This window comes from Leptodactylus fuscus, chromosome 1 (genome assembly GCF_031893055.1).
Source record: "Leptodactylus fuscus isolate aLepFus1 chromosome 1, aLepFus1.hap2, whole genome shotgun sequence".
Taxonomy (NCBI): domain Eukaryota; kingdom Metazoa; phylum Chordata; class Amphibia; order Anura; family Leptodactylidae; genus Leptodactylus; species Leptodactylus fuscus.
In genome coordinates, this window is record NC_134265.1 from 22,652,763 (window position 1) to 22,671,777 (window position 19,015).

Here is a 19,015-nt window from a genome sequence, read left to right on the forward strand (position 1 = left end):
CTCGTTAATTTTTCATGTTCCCGCACACAGTATAATCCTCCTACAGTCACCCGTAAATTATATGTCCCCCCTCTATCTCTCCCCCAGTTTCATATACACCCTTCATCTGCCCCCAGATTCATGTCCCCTCCATCTCTTCCCCCTGATTCACAGGGGCGGATCCAGGGCCGGGTGAACCGGGCAACCGGCCCCGCGGCGCGGCCCAGACCTAACAAAAAGGTCCCGGTCGGGTCCTGATTTCAAGTCATCGGCGTCCTACGGATTAAGCCAACCCCTAGAAGAAGATGCAAAGAAAACCGGTTCCTGAAGAAGATGGAGGCGGCGCTGGAGAGTTCTCTCGCAGCATTGGGGACGTCCCCAGTGCTGTTTGAGGGCGGGGGCCCGCCCCCAGTGCTGCGAGAGAACTCATTTGCATACTGAAGAAAACCAGGATTTCTACCAAACGGAGGCGCAGAGAAGACATCTAAAGGTAGGAGAAGAATAGACTTTATTAAGGCCATTCCTACGTGTTAGGGACAAAAAATTCGATTTTAATGATAGGATCCCTTTAATATCCCCCTCATCAGGCCGCTCTAGTTTAATGTCCCCTTCATTGAGCCCCCCCAGTGTAACATTGTCCATTCCATCTACACCACTTCTCTGCCATACATGTGCTGCAGTTTTGGTCCTTTGTTTGCTTTTTCTGCCAAAAACAATGTCAGTATATAGATGGAGGATTGTTTGCTAGGCAGCAGGCCGTACACACTACTGTCCATAGACTCTCTATACACCGCCTGTCATTGATGGATTTCCTCGCAGCACAGCGCCACCTCTCGGCACTAAATTGGCACGTGCTGTTATGAGCGCCCCCTGGCGGCTGTATGAGTACACGGCGGGGCTGGAGGAGGTGACGTGACTGCTGACCGCCCCGTCCTGTGCTCTGATGTCAGGCCGGGATTAGAGCAGTATTTCCCGCCTGTGGCCTCCGCTGAGAGAAGCATGGACTCACCGTGGGGAGAAGAGGAGGAGGAGGAGGACGAGACAGAATGGCTGAGCCGGGAGCAGGAGGCGGCTGTGCCCGGGGAGACTGCGGCAACCTACTGTAACTAGTGATACTAGCCCTAGCACGGACAGTGCCCCCTACTGGTCATGACACACGGGGGGAAAGGGGACACTAACCTGCCCCTCAGACTGTGCTGGTCTGGTGGATGTAGTAAAGGAACCTGAGAGTGCCCCCAATACATGACATGAGGTAATAAGAGCCCCCCCATACATGACATGAGGTAATGACAGCCCCCAATACATGACATGAGGTAATAAGAGCCCCCCCATACATGACATGAGGTAATGACAGCCCCCCGTTACATGACATGCGGTAATGACAGCCCCCCGTTACATGACATGAGGTAATGACAGCCCCCCGTTACATGACATGAGGTAATGACAGCCCCCCGTTACATGACATGAGGTAATGACAGCCCCCTGTTACATGACATGAGGTAATGACAGCCCCCCGTTACATGACATGAGGTAATGACAGCCCCCCGATACATGACATGAGGTAATAAGAGACCCCCGATACATGACATGAGGTAATAAGAGACCCCCGATACATGACATGCGGTAATGACAGCCCCCCGTTACATGACATGAGGTAATGACAGCCCCCCGTTACATGACATGAGGTAATGACAGCCCCCCGATACATGACATGAGGTAATAAGAGACCCCCGATACATGACATGAGGTAATAAGAGCCCCCCCATACATGACATGCGGTAATGACAGCCCCCCGTTACATGACATGAGGTAATGACAGCCCCCCGATACATGACATGAGGTAATAAGAGACCCCCGATACATGACATGAGGTAATAAGAGACCCCCGATACATGACATGCGGTAATGACAGCCCCCGTTACATGACATGAGGTAATGACAGCCCCCCGTTACATGACATGAGGTAATGACAGCCCCCCGATACATGACATGAGGTAATAAGAGACCCCCGATACATGACATGAGGTAATAAGAGCCCCCCCATACATGACATGCGGTAATGACAGCCCCCTGTTACATGACATGAGGTAATGACAGCCCCCCGTTACATAACATGAGGTAATAAGAGACCCCCGATACATGACATGAGGTAATGACAGCCCCCCGTTACATGACATGCGGTCATGACAGCCCCCCGTTACATGACATGAGGTAATGACAGCCCCCCGTTACATGACATGAGGTAATAAGAGACCCCCGATACATGACATGAGGTAACGACAGCCCCCCGATACATGATCTGAGGTAATAAGAGCCCCCTGATACATGACATGAGGTAATAAGAGACCCCCGATACATGACATGAGGTAATGACAGCCCCCCGATACATGACATGCGGTAATGACAGACCCCCGATACATGGCATGAGGTAACGACAGCCCCCCTGATACATGACATGAGGTAATGACAGCCCCCCGATACATGAGATGAGGTAATGACAGCCCCCCGATACATGACATGATGTTATGACAGCCCCCCTATACATGACATGAGGTAATGACAGCCCCCCTATACATGACATGAGGTAATGACAGACCCCCGATACATGACATGAGGTAATGACAGCCCCCGATACATGACATGAGGTAACGACAGCCCCCCTGATACATGACATGCGGTAATGACAGCCCCCCGATACATGACATGAGGTAATGACAGCCCCCCGATACATGACATGAGGTAATGACAGCCCCCCGATACATGACATGAGGTAATGACAGCCCCCCGATACATGACATGAGGTAATGACAGCCCCCGATACATGACATGAGGTAATGACAGCCCCCCGATACATGACATGAGGTAATGACAGCCCCCCGATACATGAGATGAGGTAATGGCAACTCACTGATACATGACATGAGGTAATGACAGCCCCCGATACATGACATGAGGTAATGACAGCCCCCCGATACATGACATGAGGTAATGACAGACCCCCGATACATGACATGAGGTAATGACAGACCCCCGATACATGACATGAGGTAATGACAGACCCCCGATACATGACATGAGGTAATGACAGCCCCCCGATACATGACATGAGGTAATGACAGACCCCCGATACATGAGATGAGGTAATGGCAACTCACTGATACATGACATGAGGTAATGACAGCCCCCGATACATGACATGAGGTAATGACAGCCCCCCGATACATGACATGAGGTAATGACAGACCCCCGATACATGACATGAGGTAATGACAGACCCCCGATACATGACATGAGGTAATGACAGCCCCCCGATACATGACATGAGGTAATGACAGCCCCCCGATACATGACATGAGGTAATGACAGCCCCCCCGATACATGACATGAGGTAACGACAGCCCCCGATACACGACATGAAGTAACGACAGCCCCCCTATACATGACATGAGGTAATGACAGCCCCCGATACATGACATGAGGTAATGACAGCCCCCGATACATGACATGAGGTAATGACAGCCCCCCGATACATGACATGAGGTAATGACAGACCCCCGATACATGACATGAGGTAATGACAGCCCCCCGATACATGAGATGAGGTAATGGCAACTCACTGATACATGACATGAGGTAATGACAGCCCCCCGATACATAACATGAGGCAATGACAGCCCCCCGATACATGACATGAGGTAACGACAGCCCCCCGATACATGACATGAGGTAATGACAGCCCCCGATACATGACATGAGGTAATGACAGACCCCCGATACATGACATGAGGTAATGACAGCCCCCGATACATGACATGAGGTAATGACAGACCCCCGATACATGACATGAGGTAATGACAGCCCCCCGATACATGACATGAGGTAATGACAGCCCCCCGATACATAACATGAGGTAACGACAGCCCCCCGATACACGACATGAAGTAACGACAGCCCCCCTATACATGACATGAGGTAATGACAGCCCTCGATACATGACATGAGGTAATGACAGCCCCCCCGATACATGACATGAGGTAATGACAGACCCCCGATACATGACATGAGGTAATGGCAACTCACTGATACATGACATGAGGTAATGACAGCCCCCCGATACACGACATGAGGTAACGACAGCCCCCCGATACATGACATGAGGTAATGACAGACCCCCGATACATGACATGAGGTAATGACAGACCCCCGATACATGACATGAGGTAATGGCAACTCACTGATACATGACATGAGGTAATGACAGCCCCCCGATGCCCCCCGATACACGACATGAGGTAACGACAGCCCCCCGATACATGACATGAGGTAATGACAGACCCCCGATACATGACATGAGGTAATGACAGCCCCCCGATACATGAGATGAGGTAATGACAGCCCCCCGATACATGGCATGAGGTAATGACAGCCCCCCGATACATGACATGAGGTAATGACAGCCCCTCGATACATAACATGAGGTAACGACAGCCCCCGATACATGACATGAGGTAATGACAGCCCCCCGATACATGACATGAGGTAATAAGAGACCCCCGATACATGACATGAGGTAATGACAGCCCCCCCATACATGACATGCGGTAATAAGAGCCCCCCGATACACGACATGAAGTAACGACAGCCCCCCTATACATGACATGAGGTAATGACAGCCCCCGATACATGACATGAGGTAATGACAGCCCCCGATACATGACATGAGGTAATGACAGCCCCCCCGATACATGACATGAGGTAATGACAGACCCCCGATACATGACATGAGGTAATGACAGCCCCCCGATACACGACATGAGGTAACGACAGCCCCCCGATACATGACATGAGGTAATGACAGCCCCCGATACATGACATGAGGTAATGACAGCCCCCCCGATACATGACATGAGGTAATGACAGACCCCCGATACATGACATGAGGTAATGGCAACTCACTGATACATGACATGAGGTAATGACAGCCCCCCGATACACGACATGAGGTAACGACAGCCCCCCGATACATGACATGAGGTAATGACAGCCCCCGATACATGACATGAGGTAATGACAGCCCCCGATACATGACATGAGGTAATGACAGCCCCCCCGATACATGACATGAGGTAATGACAGCCCCCCGATACATGACATGAGGTAATGACAGCCCCCGATACATGACATGAGGTAATGACAGACCCCCGATACATGACATGAGGTAATGGCAACTCACTGATACATGACATGAGGTAATGACAGCCCCCCGATACATGACATGAGGTAATGACAGACCCCCGATACATGACATGAGGTAATGACAGCCCCCCGATACATGAGATGAGGTAATGGCAACTCACTGATACATGACATGAGGTAATGACAGCCCCCGATACATGACATGAGGTAACCACAACCCCCCCGATACATGACATGAGGTAATGACAGCCCCCCGATACATGACATGATTCTGTCCTTTATCTGTTGGATCACATGTCCGTCCTGCCTTGATCCTTCACTGTTTTGCTTGCAGTCTCCCGGTATTCGGCGCCCCCTCCCCAGCGGGTGGTCGTGCACTTGGACATGGACTGCTTCTACGCCCAGGTGGAAATGATCCGCAACCCTGCGCTGAAGGAGAAGCCGCTCGGTAATTGTCTGTGCTGTCCAGGCAGCGCGTGTGTGGCTGGTACACTGTATAGGAGCTCACTGTATGGAGGGAAGACTGTATAGGAGGGAACACTGTATAGGAGCACACTGTATAGGAGGGAACACTGTATAGGAGCACACTGTATAGGAGCTCACTGTATGGAGGGAAGACTGTATAGGAGGGAACACTGTATAGGAGCACACTGTATAGGAGCTCACTGTATGGAGGGAACACTGTATTGGAGCTCACTGTATGGAGGGAGCACTGTATGGAGGGAACACTGTATGGGAGCTCACTGTATGGAGGGAACACTGTATAGGAGCTCACTGTATGGAGGCAACACTGTATTGGAGCTCACTGTATGGAGGGAGCACTGTATGGGAGCTCACTGTATGGGAGCTCACTGTATGGCTGGTACACTGTATAGGAGCTCTCTGTATGGCTGGTACACTGTATGGATGGTACTCTGTATAGGATCTCACTGTATGGAGAGAAAATTGTATAGGAGCTCACTGTATGGAGGGAACACTGTATAGGAGCTCACTGTATGGAGGGAACACTGTATAGGAGCTCACTGTATGGAGGGAACATTGTATAGGAGCTCACTGTATGGATGGTACTCTGTATAGGAGCTCACTGTATGGAGGGAACATTGTATAGGAGCTCACTGTATGGAGGGAACACTGTATAGGAGCTCACTGTATGGAGGGAACACTGTATAGGAGCTCACTGTATGGAGGGAACACTGTATAGGAGCTCACTGTATGGAGGGAGCACTGTATGGGAGCTCACTGTATGGAGGGAACACTGTATAGGAGCTCACTGTATGGAGGGAACACTGTATAGGAGCTCACTGTATGGAGGGAACACTGTATAGGAGCTCACTGTATGGAGCGAACACTGTATAGGAGCTCACTGTATGGAGCGAACACTGTATTGGAGCACACTGTATAGGAGCTCACTGTATGGAGGGAAGACTGTATAGGAGCTCACTGTACGGAGGGCACATAGTGGCTGTCACTGTGTGTGTCATATACTGCCTGGCACCGTATGGAGGGCACATCGTAGCTGTATAGTCCCATATCAGTAGTGACCACCTTGGAGATCAGATAATCCTGTGGATCCAGAGATCTGCTGTATGTGACGGGGGGATCTGCAGGCACCACATTACCCAATGTCATAGGTTACATACAGGAATCTTTAGTGGCCGTGTACATGGCGTCACAGCTTCCTCTAGAGCAGCCGCAGGGGGTCTCGCCTCTATGGAACCCATCTCTGAAATGTCTCTTCTATTTCAGGCGTCCAGCAGAAATCCCTTATGGTGACCTGTAACTACGTAGCCAGAAAACTCGGCGTCAACAAGTGCATGACCATCCGAGAGGCGAAAGAGAAGTGTCCGCAGCTAGTCCTGGTCAGTGGTGAGGACCTGACGCACTACAGGGAGATGTCCTACAGGGTCACAGGTGATGCCGGCTTTGGTGCCATTATACTATGAGGGCACTGAGGTGGGGACGCTGAGGGGGCCAAATAATCTTCCATTTTGCCCCAGGTCTCCTAGAGGAGTTCAGTCCGCAGGTGGAGCGGCTCGGTTTCGATGAAAACTTCATTGATGTCACCGAGCTGGTGGATAAGAGACTCCGAGACCCTCAGGGTGACAACGCCATGGAGGTGTCCGGTCATGTGTACAATGACCAAGGTGAGCTTGGAATGGTCGTGGGGATAATTCAGGCCCCTAATTATTGGGGCCGGGGGTGCTGATCACATGACTGGTTGCTGTATCCCCAGTTGTAGATGCCAGTGACTGGTCTCACAAGCGTCTGATGGTGGGCTCTCGCGTGGCAGCGGACATCCGGGCAGCGGTGCTGAGCAGGTTGGGGTTAACGGGCTGCGCCGGCATCGCCACTAATAAACTTCTCGCCAAACTCGTGTCTGGAACCTTTAAACCAAACCAACAAACCGTTCTACTCCCTGAAAGCTGCGGCCATCTGATCAATAGTCTTAGTCACGTCCATAAGATTCCAGGTAAGTCTGTATTCCCAGCCACTGCCATTTAGGACGTGAGGTTGTCGCCCCCTAGTGTTAGTTTGTAGTAACTGCAGTGTGATAGTATTCATCGCATATGATGACTATTGCCAGATTCTACAGTGCAGGAGGTTAGTACTGCTTAAATATCGTCATCTCTATTTCGTGCAGGGATTGGCTATAAAACATCCCAGCGTCTGGAGGCTTTAGGGTTAAGCAGTGTCAGTGCCCTGCAGTCTTCCCCTGTTGCGATCCTGGAGAAAGAATTGGGGGCCCCGGTTGCCCATCGTATCCAGATGCTTAGCAGAGGACAGGATGATTCACCGGTGACACCAACTGGACCTCCACAGGTAGAAAAATCCAGAGCTGTGTTGCACACGCCCATAGCACTGAGCTCAAATCCCCAGTACCCCCTGCTGCTTTGGTGTCCATCGTTGGGGGACCTAAATGACAAAGAACTGGTTCGCCAAGGCTGAGGTCACAGTCTACGTCCCAGAAACTGCCAAAAATTGGTTCTGCTCGGAGGAGGGTCCGCCAGTATCTTTTTTAGTGGTATGGCTCTACCATTAAAATTGAATTTTTTGTCGCTCACACGTAGGAATAGCCTTAAGAAAGGCTATTCTTCTCCTACCTTTAGATGTCTTCTCTGCGCCGCCGTTCGGTAGAAATCCCGGTTTTCGTCTATATGCAAATGAGTTCTCTTGCAGCACTGGGGGCGGTCCTCAGCGCTCAAACAGCAGCGAGGGCGTCCTCAATGCTGCAAGAGAACTCTCCAGTGCCACCTCCATCTTTTTCAGGAACGGGCTCTTCACGTGTCGTTTTCCGGCACAGGCGATCAAACATCTAGACCTCGGGCAGAGCCGACTGCGCATGCCCAAAGGCCACAAGAAAATGGCCGCTTACTTACTATGTGAGTGGCCATTTTCTTGTCGCCTGTGGGAATGTGCAGTCGGCTCTGCCCGAGGCCTAGTAGTTTGAACCCCAGCGCAGAGAGGCCGTTCCTGAAGAAGATGGAGGCGGCGCTGGAGAGTTCTCTCGCAGCATTGGGGACGTCCCCAGTTCTGTTTGAGTGCTAGGGACCGCCCCCAGTGCTGCAAGAGAACTCATTTGCATACCGACAAAGACCTTGATTTCTACCGAACGGCCGTGTGGAGAAGACATCTAAAGGTAGGAGATGAATAGCCTTTCTTAAAGCTATTCCGACGTGTGACCAACAAAAAAATTTTTAATGGTAGAATCCTTTTAATCATGTTCCCTGCCAGATCCAAATGGTGGAGACCACAATGCTAGTGAGAACCTAGACTAAAACAGCGGTTACCCAAGGACGCTTCCGGACCCCATTGACAATAATGGGGTCTGCTATTTTGAAACTGAAAGCAGCAAAGAGTCCTCCGTGCAGGACTTTTCTATCTGACAATTTGCGACAGTTTCTGCATCGGAGATCCCGGGGCAGATGTCTTGTATATCATTTTAAGACTATTGAGTTTTCCTTTCCTCCTACTTTTCAGTCTCTCAGTGAAGAAGATTCATTTAAGAACTGCTGCACAGTAGCGGATGTGAGAACCCGGCTGGAAGAACTGCTGCGACTTCTACTAAATAGGTGAGTAGAGGTGTCAGGGGGAGTAGACAACCCCAATACGGACACCTCTCACCCATGGACAAAGAGTCCTATAACTATCTAATATATCTTACTAGCCTGTGCCTGCGTCTTCGTCTGCGTGTTGTTGTTGTCGATGATCCATTTATATTTAGCCACTTGCTTCTGTCGATGTTCCGCCTGCTCTGGCATTTCGGCCTTGCTACATCTCTGCATATGGATAGCATGCCCAGCTCTATCTAGATCTCTGCATATGGATAGCATGCCCAGCTCTATCTACATCTCTGCATATGGATAGCATGCCCAGCTCTATCTACATCTCTGCATATGGATAGCATGCCCAGCTCTATCTAGATCTCTGCCTAAGCTCTGCTACATCTCTGCATATGGACAGCATACCCAGCTGTGCTACATCTCTGCCTAAGCTCTGCTACATCTCTACATAACCAATGTTATAAATAGTCTTGCTTTCCGCCGGGCAGCCAAGGTATCAGCCCAGCAGCGGAAGGTAAGACTGACATTTAATTTATTTATTTATTTAAGCGTTTCCATGTGTTTTTATGGGTCCTTTGTACCAACACTGGTTTATATAGATAGCAGACTGGATTTTAACACAAATTGAGAGGGGGATAGCCCCTTAACAAAGCAGTAAGTTTCACCCATTGCTTCATAGGGTATAGAGGATTTGTGACATGGTATGTAAAGTCACTGGCAGACTGGGTTTGGATCGTTTGGAACTTAGTCCCTAAGGTTGCACACAGATTCTAATGGTTATGGTTCATCAAATAATTTTTTGAGGCATTTTATATGCAGTTTTATATTTGTATGTGTATTTATGCATTTGAGTGCACCATGCTCAGACATGTGCTGTACCTATATATATTTTTTAATTGTAGAAACCGATACACCTGAGGAAGGGCGCGGTATAGCGCCCGATACGCGTTGTGTGAGAGTTTTTGAAGTAAATAAAATTGAATCTGCTATTTTACCAAACAAGAGAGCGCAGTTCCTTACTCCTGGATTCCCACTGGATCGGAGTTGTTGGTCCTCTACCTACATCTCTACATATGGACAGCATACTCAGCTGTGCTACATCTCTGCCTAAGCTCTGCTACATCTGGAAATTTGGATCAAAGGGGTTTTCTTATGTCAGTGCCTGAGCATCTTGTGTGTTATAGACGGCTGAATGGATTTGGATGAAATTTGGCACAGTTCTCACCCCCATCAGAGCCTGTACCCCACATTCCCCACTCTGATTCATGCAAAGTCTACTCCCCATATACCCATCTTGCCCACTTCCAGCCTGCATGTTCTCTTCTCTCCTCACCTTCCTTTAGATGCCATTCTCAGCAGCTTCCACACTGTCTGGTTCAATACTATATAGCCCCGCCCACAAAATATCATGTAGCTCTGCCCACACAATAGCGTGATTTTATCCTAGGACCTTTGATGACATCATCAAGGGTCCTTTAGTCTAGTATGAACATAAATTCGTTCCTACCGGTCGTGAAGCCGTGTCATTTACCGGGATAAAAAGTAGCCTATGTGTTAATCGAGGTTACAATCTATCTATGTGCCGAATTTCATCCAAATCCGTTCAGCCGTTTTTGCGTGATTGAGTAACAAACATCCAAACTTTCATATTTCTAATATTAGTAGGATGGTTGAATTCTTCGCTATGTACAAGACCTCTGCTTGCTGTCAGACTCCTGGTGACATTCACAGGCAGTAACGCTGTACATACTCGTAGCTGGGAAGTGGATACAGCCGTATCTAATCTAGGCCGTATCACTTAATGTAAACTTTTCCTTTCCAGACTGTCGGCCGATGGCAGGAGCGCCCACACTCTGCGCCTAACCCTGCGCCAGTTCACGCCAACCAATAAGTATTTCAACCGGGAAAGTCGTCAGTGTCCTATTCCAATGAACGTGGCTCAGAACGCGAGCGGCGGTAAGGACAGGAAACACAGAAGTTGTAGTCTGTAACAATGGAAACTCCTAGGTCATCATAGGGACTGTAGACACAACATGGGATTTAGTAACCACCGTTGTCAGCCTGGAAATAAGCTGTTGTTATCAGTGTAAGTCGCACAGTCTTTCTCTTGCCAGGTTCTGACGGTGCTGCCGCTGTCTCCGCACTGATGGAGCTGCTCATGAAGCTCTTTGAGAAGATGATCGATGTCAGGTTACCCTTTCACCTCACTCTCCTCAATGTCTGCTTTTCTAACCTCAAGGCGTCTAAGCCCTCAACCTCATCACGAAGCTCAATTGGATTTTACCTCACACAGAAAAAGTCATTGTCAGGAGATGAATATGGTGTCAGCCAGGTAGGACAGATCCTCTATATACTACACCACACAGGACAGGTCCTCTATATCCTACACCACACAGGAGAGACCCTCTATATACTACACCACACAGGACAGATCCTCTATATACTACACCACACAGGAGAGATCCTCTATATACTACACCACACAGGACAGGTCCTCTATATACTACACCACACAGGACAGATCCTCTATATACTACACCACACAGGACAGATCCTCTATATACTACACCGCACAGGACAGATCCTCTATATACTACACCACACAGGACAGATCCTCTATATACTACACCACACAGGACAGGTCCTCTATATACTACACCACACAGGACAGATCCTCTATATACTACACCACACAGGAGAGATCCTCTATATACTACACCACACAGGACAGGTCCTCTATATCCTACACCACACAGGAGAGACCCTCTATATACTACACCACACAGGACAGATCCTCTATATACTACACCACACAGGAGAGATCCTCTATATACTACACCACACAGGAGAGATCCTCTATATACTACACCACACAGGACAGATCCTCTATATACTACACCACACAGGACAGATCCCTCTATATACTACACCACACAGGACAGTTCCTCTATATACTACACAACACAGGAGAGATCCTCTATATACTACACCACACAGGACAGGTCCTCTATATACTACACCACACAGGAGAGCTCCTCTATATACTACACCACACAGCACAGGTCCTCTATATACTACACCACACAGGACAGGTCCTCTATATACTACACCACACAGGACAGATCCCTCTATATACTACACCACACAGGACAGTTCCTCTATATACTACACAACACAGGAGAGATCCTCTATATACTACACCACACAGGACAGGTCCTCTATATACTACACCACACAGGAGAGCTCCTCTATATACTACACCACACAGCACAGGTCCTCTATATACTACACCACACAGGAGAGATCCTCTATATACTACACCACACAGGACAGGTCCTCTATATACTACACCACACAGAACAGATCCTCTATATACTACACCACACTGGACAGATCCTCTATATACTACACCACACAGGACAGATCCTCTATATACTACACCACACTGGACAGATCCTCTATATACTACACCACACAGGACAGATCCTCTATATACTACACCACACAGGACAGGTCCTCTATATACTACACCACACAGGACAGATCCTCTATATCAGTGATGGCGAACCTTTTAGAGACCGAGTGCCCAAACTGCAACCCAAAACCCACAAAATTTTCGCGGAGTGCCAACACGACAATATAGACTTAATACTATGCGGATCCACAATTGCGGACAGTTACTGACCAAAAATTACAGTCATGTGGGGCTTTACAGAGCTTTCAATAATACAAACAACGTTGTACTGAAATGTAAAGGTCTCGGCATTTGGTACTTTGAACAATTAATTTTCACTATTTACATCGCACAGGATCTGTTTTATAGTTACCGTGTAATATTCTTACATCCTGTACTAATATCACGTCTGCTATAAAACAGATACTGTGTGATATAAATAGTGAGGGGACCCCAGACAGTATTATATGCTCTGCAGTGGGCCCACCACACAATATTATATTCTCCACAGTACCACAGTAGCCCCCCAGTGTTATATGCTCCGCAGTAGGTGTCCCCCCCCCCCACAGGATTATATGCTCCACAGTGGCATCCACACACAGTATTGTGTGCTTATAAATAGGCCCCCCCCAGTATTATATGCTCTTTAGTACACCCCCCAGTATTATAAGCCACCCCAGTATTATAAGCCCCCCCCAGTATTATACACTCCCCCCAGTATTATAAGCCCCCCCAGTATTATACACTCCCCCCAGTATTATACACTCCCCCCAGTATTATACACCCCACCCAGTATTATAAGCCCCCCCAGTATTATACACTCCCCCCAGTATTATAAGCCCCCTCAGTATTATACACTCCCCCCAGTATTATAAGCCCCCTCAGTATTATACACTCCCCCCAGTATTATATACCCCACCCAGTATTATAAGCCCCTCCAGTATTATACACTCCCCCCCAGTATCATACACCCCACCAAGTATTATAAGCGCTCCCCCCAACATCATATACACAGTGAGCCACTCTCATACTCACCCTTGAAGAGCCGCCGGCATCCACCTTCTTGTCACTGGCGGCGCTGATTACGTCATCGCGCCCGCGTCGGGGCAGAGGTCAAACTCTGCAGCCAGTGTAGGCCGCGGTCGCGCGATCCGCGGCCTACCCTGACAGTTTCAGCTGTATGTGCATTTGCACATACAACTGAAGGCAGTGATCGCTCATCAACGGGGAATCCTGTACCGGATTCCCTGTTGGTGAGCGATCCGGGCGACCGCACGCGTGCCAGCATGGAGGGCTCTGCGTGCCCTCTCTGGCACGCGTGCCATAGGTTCGCCATCACTGCTCTATATACTACACCACACAGGAGAGATCCTCTATATACTACACCACACAGGAGAGATTCTCTATATACTACACCACACAGGAGAGAGGATATGTATTTACATTACATACATGTATAATTGTTTCTCTTTTATGTAAGGCAATGGGATCCAATACAAAAAGTAATTCCGCATTTTTGGAAACGCCGAGTCCCTCTTCTTGTCCTGCGGGGGTGGATGTTGCTACTTCACTATCATTACCTGAGAACATTGACATGGACGTTTTCAGTCAACTCCCTGAAGACATTAAGAAGGAGATTATACAAAGTCCACAAACCTCCGTAAGGAGCAAGAACATCCAGACGAACCGTCCAGCGGTAGCCATGGGGGGGATACAGAGTTTCTTTGCTAGAGCTAAAACGGGGCATCAGGTCAGTTCTACCAGAGATGATCGGGGGCCTCAGGACTCTTTGGCGTCCCCAGTGAAGGAGTCTTTAAGAAAAGACTTTGCCAGCTGTTCCTCCAGCTCGGTCCTGGCTTCTTCTTGTACATTGGATTCTGCTGCCTGTCTCCAGGATACAGAACCAAATGTTGGTCTTGCAATGGATTGTAGAGAATCTGGAAGCAGCGGTGCGGAGGGGTCACTCCCTAAAAGCATCGACATGAACGTCTTCTCACAGCTGCCGACAGAGCTGCAGAAAGAACTGATGAGCGAATGGAAGAACCAAAAACTCACCCCTAAAATCCAGACCAAGAAGCTGCCGGACAAAGTAAAGACCTCAAAAGTTCAAAGGCCGAGTGCGGCAACTCGTCCCAACAACCTGCTCAAGTATTTCAAGCCAAGCTAGAGAGTCTAATGTGAAGATATGGGGTTATTGTAAATAAGGTTTATAAGATTGGGGGGATTTATTATAAAGGTTTCATAGAAGACGACGGCTGAGTGTCGCTATATCTCCTCGCTCCAGGATAGACAAAAACCATCCTGACTAGGCCGCATGTCCTAAGAGCACCGCCATAATATACATGTACAAGGGGTGGACTTGTGTACAAAGCTCCCTGACTGCAGCCACCAATAGGGGGAGCCCACCCCATAAGGAATTATACCGAAAATATTATAGGGATTTTTATAATATTGAAAACTTACCGTAATACTAAGTCATCAATATCTGATCCGTAAGGGTCTGACACTGGAGACCCTCACAGATCAGCCGCTCAAAGTGGTGGTGGAAGTCGAGGAGCCGCTTCGCAGGACTTGTGATGTCATGTTCATTTGTCGCATTGCCTGATCAATATAAGGAAGGAAGCAGTGAAAATCTATGCAGTGAGCGCCCCCTAGTGTTGGCTGCTTGGAAATGAAATGACTGATGGGAAGCGATTAAAAGTATTCTACCATTAAAACTCTTTTTTTTTTTTTCTCGTTGACACGTAGGAATAGCATTAAGAAAGGCTATTCTTCTCCTACCTTTAGAAGTTTTCTCTGCGCCGCCGTTCGGTAGAAATCCCGGTTTTCGTCTGTATGCAATTGAGTTCTCTCGCAGCACTGGGGGTGTCTCCAATCTGCGAGAGAAAAAAACACAAACAGCACCGCGCCGTACCTAGCGCATTATCCCCTATATTGAGAATTCCACAAATATAAGGTAGTGGAGAATCACCTTAAGATAGATGTTTATAGTGCAAAACAAATATCACTTCAAGAGAGGGGTAAAACACAGCAGCAGGATCACCATAATAGCTTAACCCATAAAAGACCAGTCGTCCAAATGCAAATATACACCGGATTGACAATAAATCAATGGATCCGCGCTTACCCTCCAATCGACTTTATTCAGCTTTAAAAGACAGTACACAACGCGTTTCGGGACAGTATCTGTCCCTTTCTCAAGTGTCCGTTTAGTCCTTTATCATCATGAGAAAAATACACCATTTAAATAATAGTAACAACAAGTGGGCGGTACAATCAAGCCCACTTCCGGTATTGGTAAATCACATAAAAACATTTATAAAGTTCTCACATTATTATGTAATCACTGACTTGATCATATGTCAGGACCTCATACCTTAGTCCGGAACGTGCGAGTATTCCATCAGGTACCGTCATTTTTCTCCGTTCCTCCCACATATGGAATAAGTGTATATGATCCTATCCGCAGTGGAACGCATATGCGTTCCATGCGGGCGGAAGTACCTCATACAATTGGGCCGGAGAAAATTCGGCCCACATTCTCAACAGTTTAAATGTATAACGATACCTCATATCCTAGCCTAAGGTATGTCGGCGATCGACTTAACCTGACCTTTTTATACAAGGGGCGTGTAAAGATACAACAGGCCAGATATTTATCCCGGCTCTCCTATGATTATCGGTGGAACGCAAATGCGCTTCACAGAGCGCACATGCGTACAACAGCCGGCCGGGCAAGGACTTCACTAGCCGTATCTACTGCTGTTGGAACGCAATAATGCGCTCCACCCAACACGCATGCCGGCTGTGTAGGCGAACATCCCAACTCCTGGTCATGCCCTTATAAGCCGCACATCACCATAAATATGAATGAAATTCATAATTCCTACCTAATCCTACCATAAACTCCTCTAAATTCTCATTCCAAACAATCACTGTCATATTGAATATTAAACCCAATCCTTAAAAAATTACTACTATACGTATAGCTATATACGTATATTTGTATTTGGACGACTGGTCTTTTATGGGTTACCCAATCTGCGAGAGAACTCTCCAGCGCCGCCTCTATCTTCTTCAGGAACGGGCTCTTCAAGTGTCTTTTTCCGGTGCAGGTGGTCAAACTTCTAGGCCTCGGGCAGAGCCAACTGTGCATGCTCGCGGCCACAAGAAAAATAGCCGCTTACACAGTAAGTAAACAGCCAGTGGGCATGCGCAGTCGGCTTTGCCCTAGGCCTGAGGCCTAGAAGTTTGACCGCTAGCGCAGGAAGAAGATGCATGGAGAGGCCGTTCCTGAAGAAGATGGAGGCGGCGCTGGTTCTCTCGCAGCATTGGTAACACCCCCAGTGCTGCGAGAGAACTCATTTGCATATAGATGAAAACTGGGATTTCTACCGAATAACAGCGAGAAAAAGACATCTAAAGGTAGGAGAAGAATAGCCTTTCTTAAAGAGGACCCTTCATGGGTTTGGGCACATGCGGTGTTATATACCGCTGGAAAGCCGTCAGTGCGCGGAATTCAGCGCGCTATCGGCTTTCCTGATCTGTGCCCCGGGTGAAGAGCTAGCAGTGCCGGTACTGTAGCTCTTCACCTGAGGCACAGATCGGGAAAGCCAACAGTGCGCTGAATTCAGCACACTTCCAGTGGGATATAACACCGCATGTGCCCAAATCCATGAAAGGTCTTCATTAAGACTATTCCTACGTGTGATTGAGAGATAATCTGAATTTAATGGTAGGATCCCTATAAGGATTGGTTCCCATATGTCCATAGTGGTCACTTGTTGTTCCTCTATATTAGCTAGACCTTTCCATATGGCCTGTGTACAGCACTCCCCTTGTACTAAGCAGAACCTCAAATCAGGTCAGCGAAAAAGACTTTATTAAGATAACTTGAAGTTTTCTTTAAAGGGGTTCTTCACTTTGAACAAATGCTACCAGATCATCGCCTTTGACAATAAGTTGATAACAGAGTGTTCCCTTTGTTTGACCCCCAGAGACCAGCAGGGAAACTTTGCCACAAGTGTGCAGTGTCTCTTCAGCGCCACCATAGGGTAAATTGAGTATTACACATGAGTCTATTCTAAGTTGCCTTTTGGTTTATACAGGCAACAATGCTTTGGTGTGCGGACTAAAACATCCTATCAGAGATAAGCCAATTGGCTTAGGACGTCCTTTAGTGCGACCAAAACAGAAACGTCATTAAAAAGTTTAAAAAAAAAATTGTTAAAAAATACAGATATTTAGTATTGCCGCAATCTTAACCAGATGCCTACCGCCCATTGCCTATATACCAATAAGAAGTTTCCATATATTCCTGCAAGGAGCACCTGCAGAAGAGCGGACGTCTTATGATGTGGCTCCCCTTCCGGGAATCACATGATCCATGGGAAACTGCAGGAGTCCTGTATGCTGGTTCCTAAAATATTGACATGGTTCCCAAAATGTCTATTATGATAGGGGGGTTACAATCCTTCCTACTAATAATATTATAAATGTGAACGTTTGTTCCTTAATCACACAAAAACAGCTGAACGGATTTGAATGAGACTTGGCACATAGATAGATTGTAACCTCGAATAAAACATAGGCTTCACGACTGTTATGAATTTATGTTCACATACTATATTACACTGCTCTTGGAAGCAGCTTATCTCAGGTCCCAGTTATGTTATCTCTCTCAATAAAAAAAACTCAGCTAACCCTGAGTCCATTGTGTACATGCATTTGCATATTATCTGATCTGTTCCAGGCAGTGCTGACACACTGAATGGGAACACCTTTATTCCAAAGTGGCAGTTTGCTACTTTTAAACATGTCGGGAAAAAGAAAATAATTTGTTGCAAAATTCTAAAACAACGAGAGCTATGAAGGAAGCCAGAAGTCACAGAGTTCTCCTCAAGTGGAGCTGAATGGCATCATCGACACCAACAAAACTCTCATTACATGGCGTCCCACGGGCACAGCACGAGGAATGAGTTCAGTGGTAGGCCAGCTTCACAGCTGCCGAAATACCGAAGCCGGCGGATCATCGCCGCCAAAAACACGCTCATTGTATGGCGTCCCACCAAGCTTCATAGATGCCGGAACAATCACAGGCAAGGTGTGAGGAACAAGTTCAGCAGAAGGATAGCTTGAGAGCTGCCAGAGCAGGTGGATCATCGACGCCAACAACACGCTTATTATACAGCATCCCAGTGGGCTTTGGAGATGCCGGAACAATCACGGGCACAACGCGAGGAATGAGTTCAGCAGCAGGCCAGCTTGAGAGCTGCCGAAACGCTGGAGCAGGTGAGCCATCGATGGCAGCAATTTGCTGCATAAA

At 48.0% G+C, this 19,015-nt stretch overlaps 1 protein-coding gene across 1 annotated transcript; it reads left to right on the plus strand.

Moving 5' to 3' along the window:
* The first annotated feature begins 935 nt into the window (after positions 1 to 935).
* On the plus strand, positions 936 to 15,407 carry POLI (DNA polymerase iota). Its single transcript, XM_075262366.1, has 10 exons — positions 936 to 1,081; positions 5,510 to 5,623; positions 6,922 to 7,086; positions 7,173 to 7,319; positions 7,409 to 7,645; positions 7,817 to 7,995; positions 9,154 to 9,245; positions 11,059 to 11,192; positions 11,351 to 11,568; positions 14,171 to 15,407. The coding sequence occupies exons 1-10, from the start codon at positions 979 to 981 to the stop codon at positions 14,855 to 14,857; spliced, it is 2,076 nt and encodes a 691-aa protein (XP_075118467.1). The 5' UTR covers positions 936 to 978; the 3' UTR covers positions 14,858 to 15,407.
* The last annotated feature ends 3,608 nt before the right edge of the window (positions 15,408 to 19,015 follow it).

Bases quoted from the DNA above. Each gene is read 5' to 3' on its own strand.
- POLI (XM_075262366.1), top strand. From the start codon at position 979: ATGGACTCACCGTGGGGAGAAGAGGAGGAGGAGGAGGACGAGACAGAA. The intron at 7,087-7,172 runs GTGATGCCGGCT...ATTTTGCCCCAG, and splicing joins GATGTCCTACAGGGTCACAG to GTCTCCTAGAGGAGTTCAGT. The intron at 7,996-9,153 runs GTAGAAAAATCC...CCTACTTTTCAG, and splicing joins CACCAACTGGACCTCCACAG to TCTCTCAGTGAAGAAGATTC.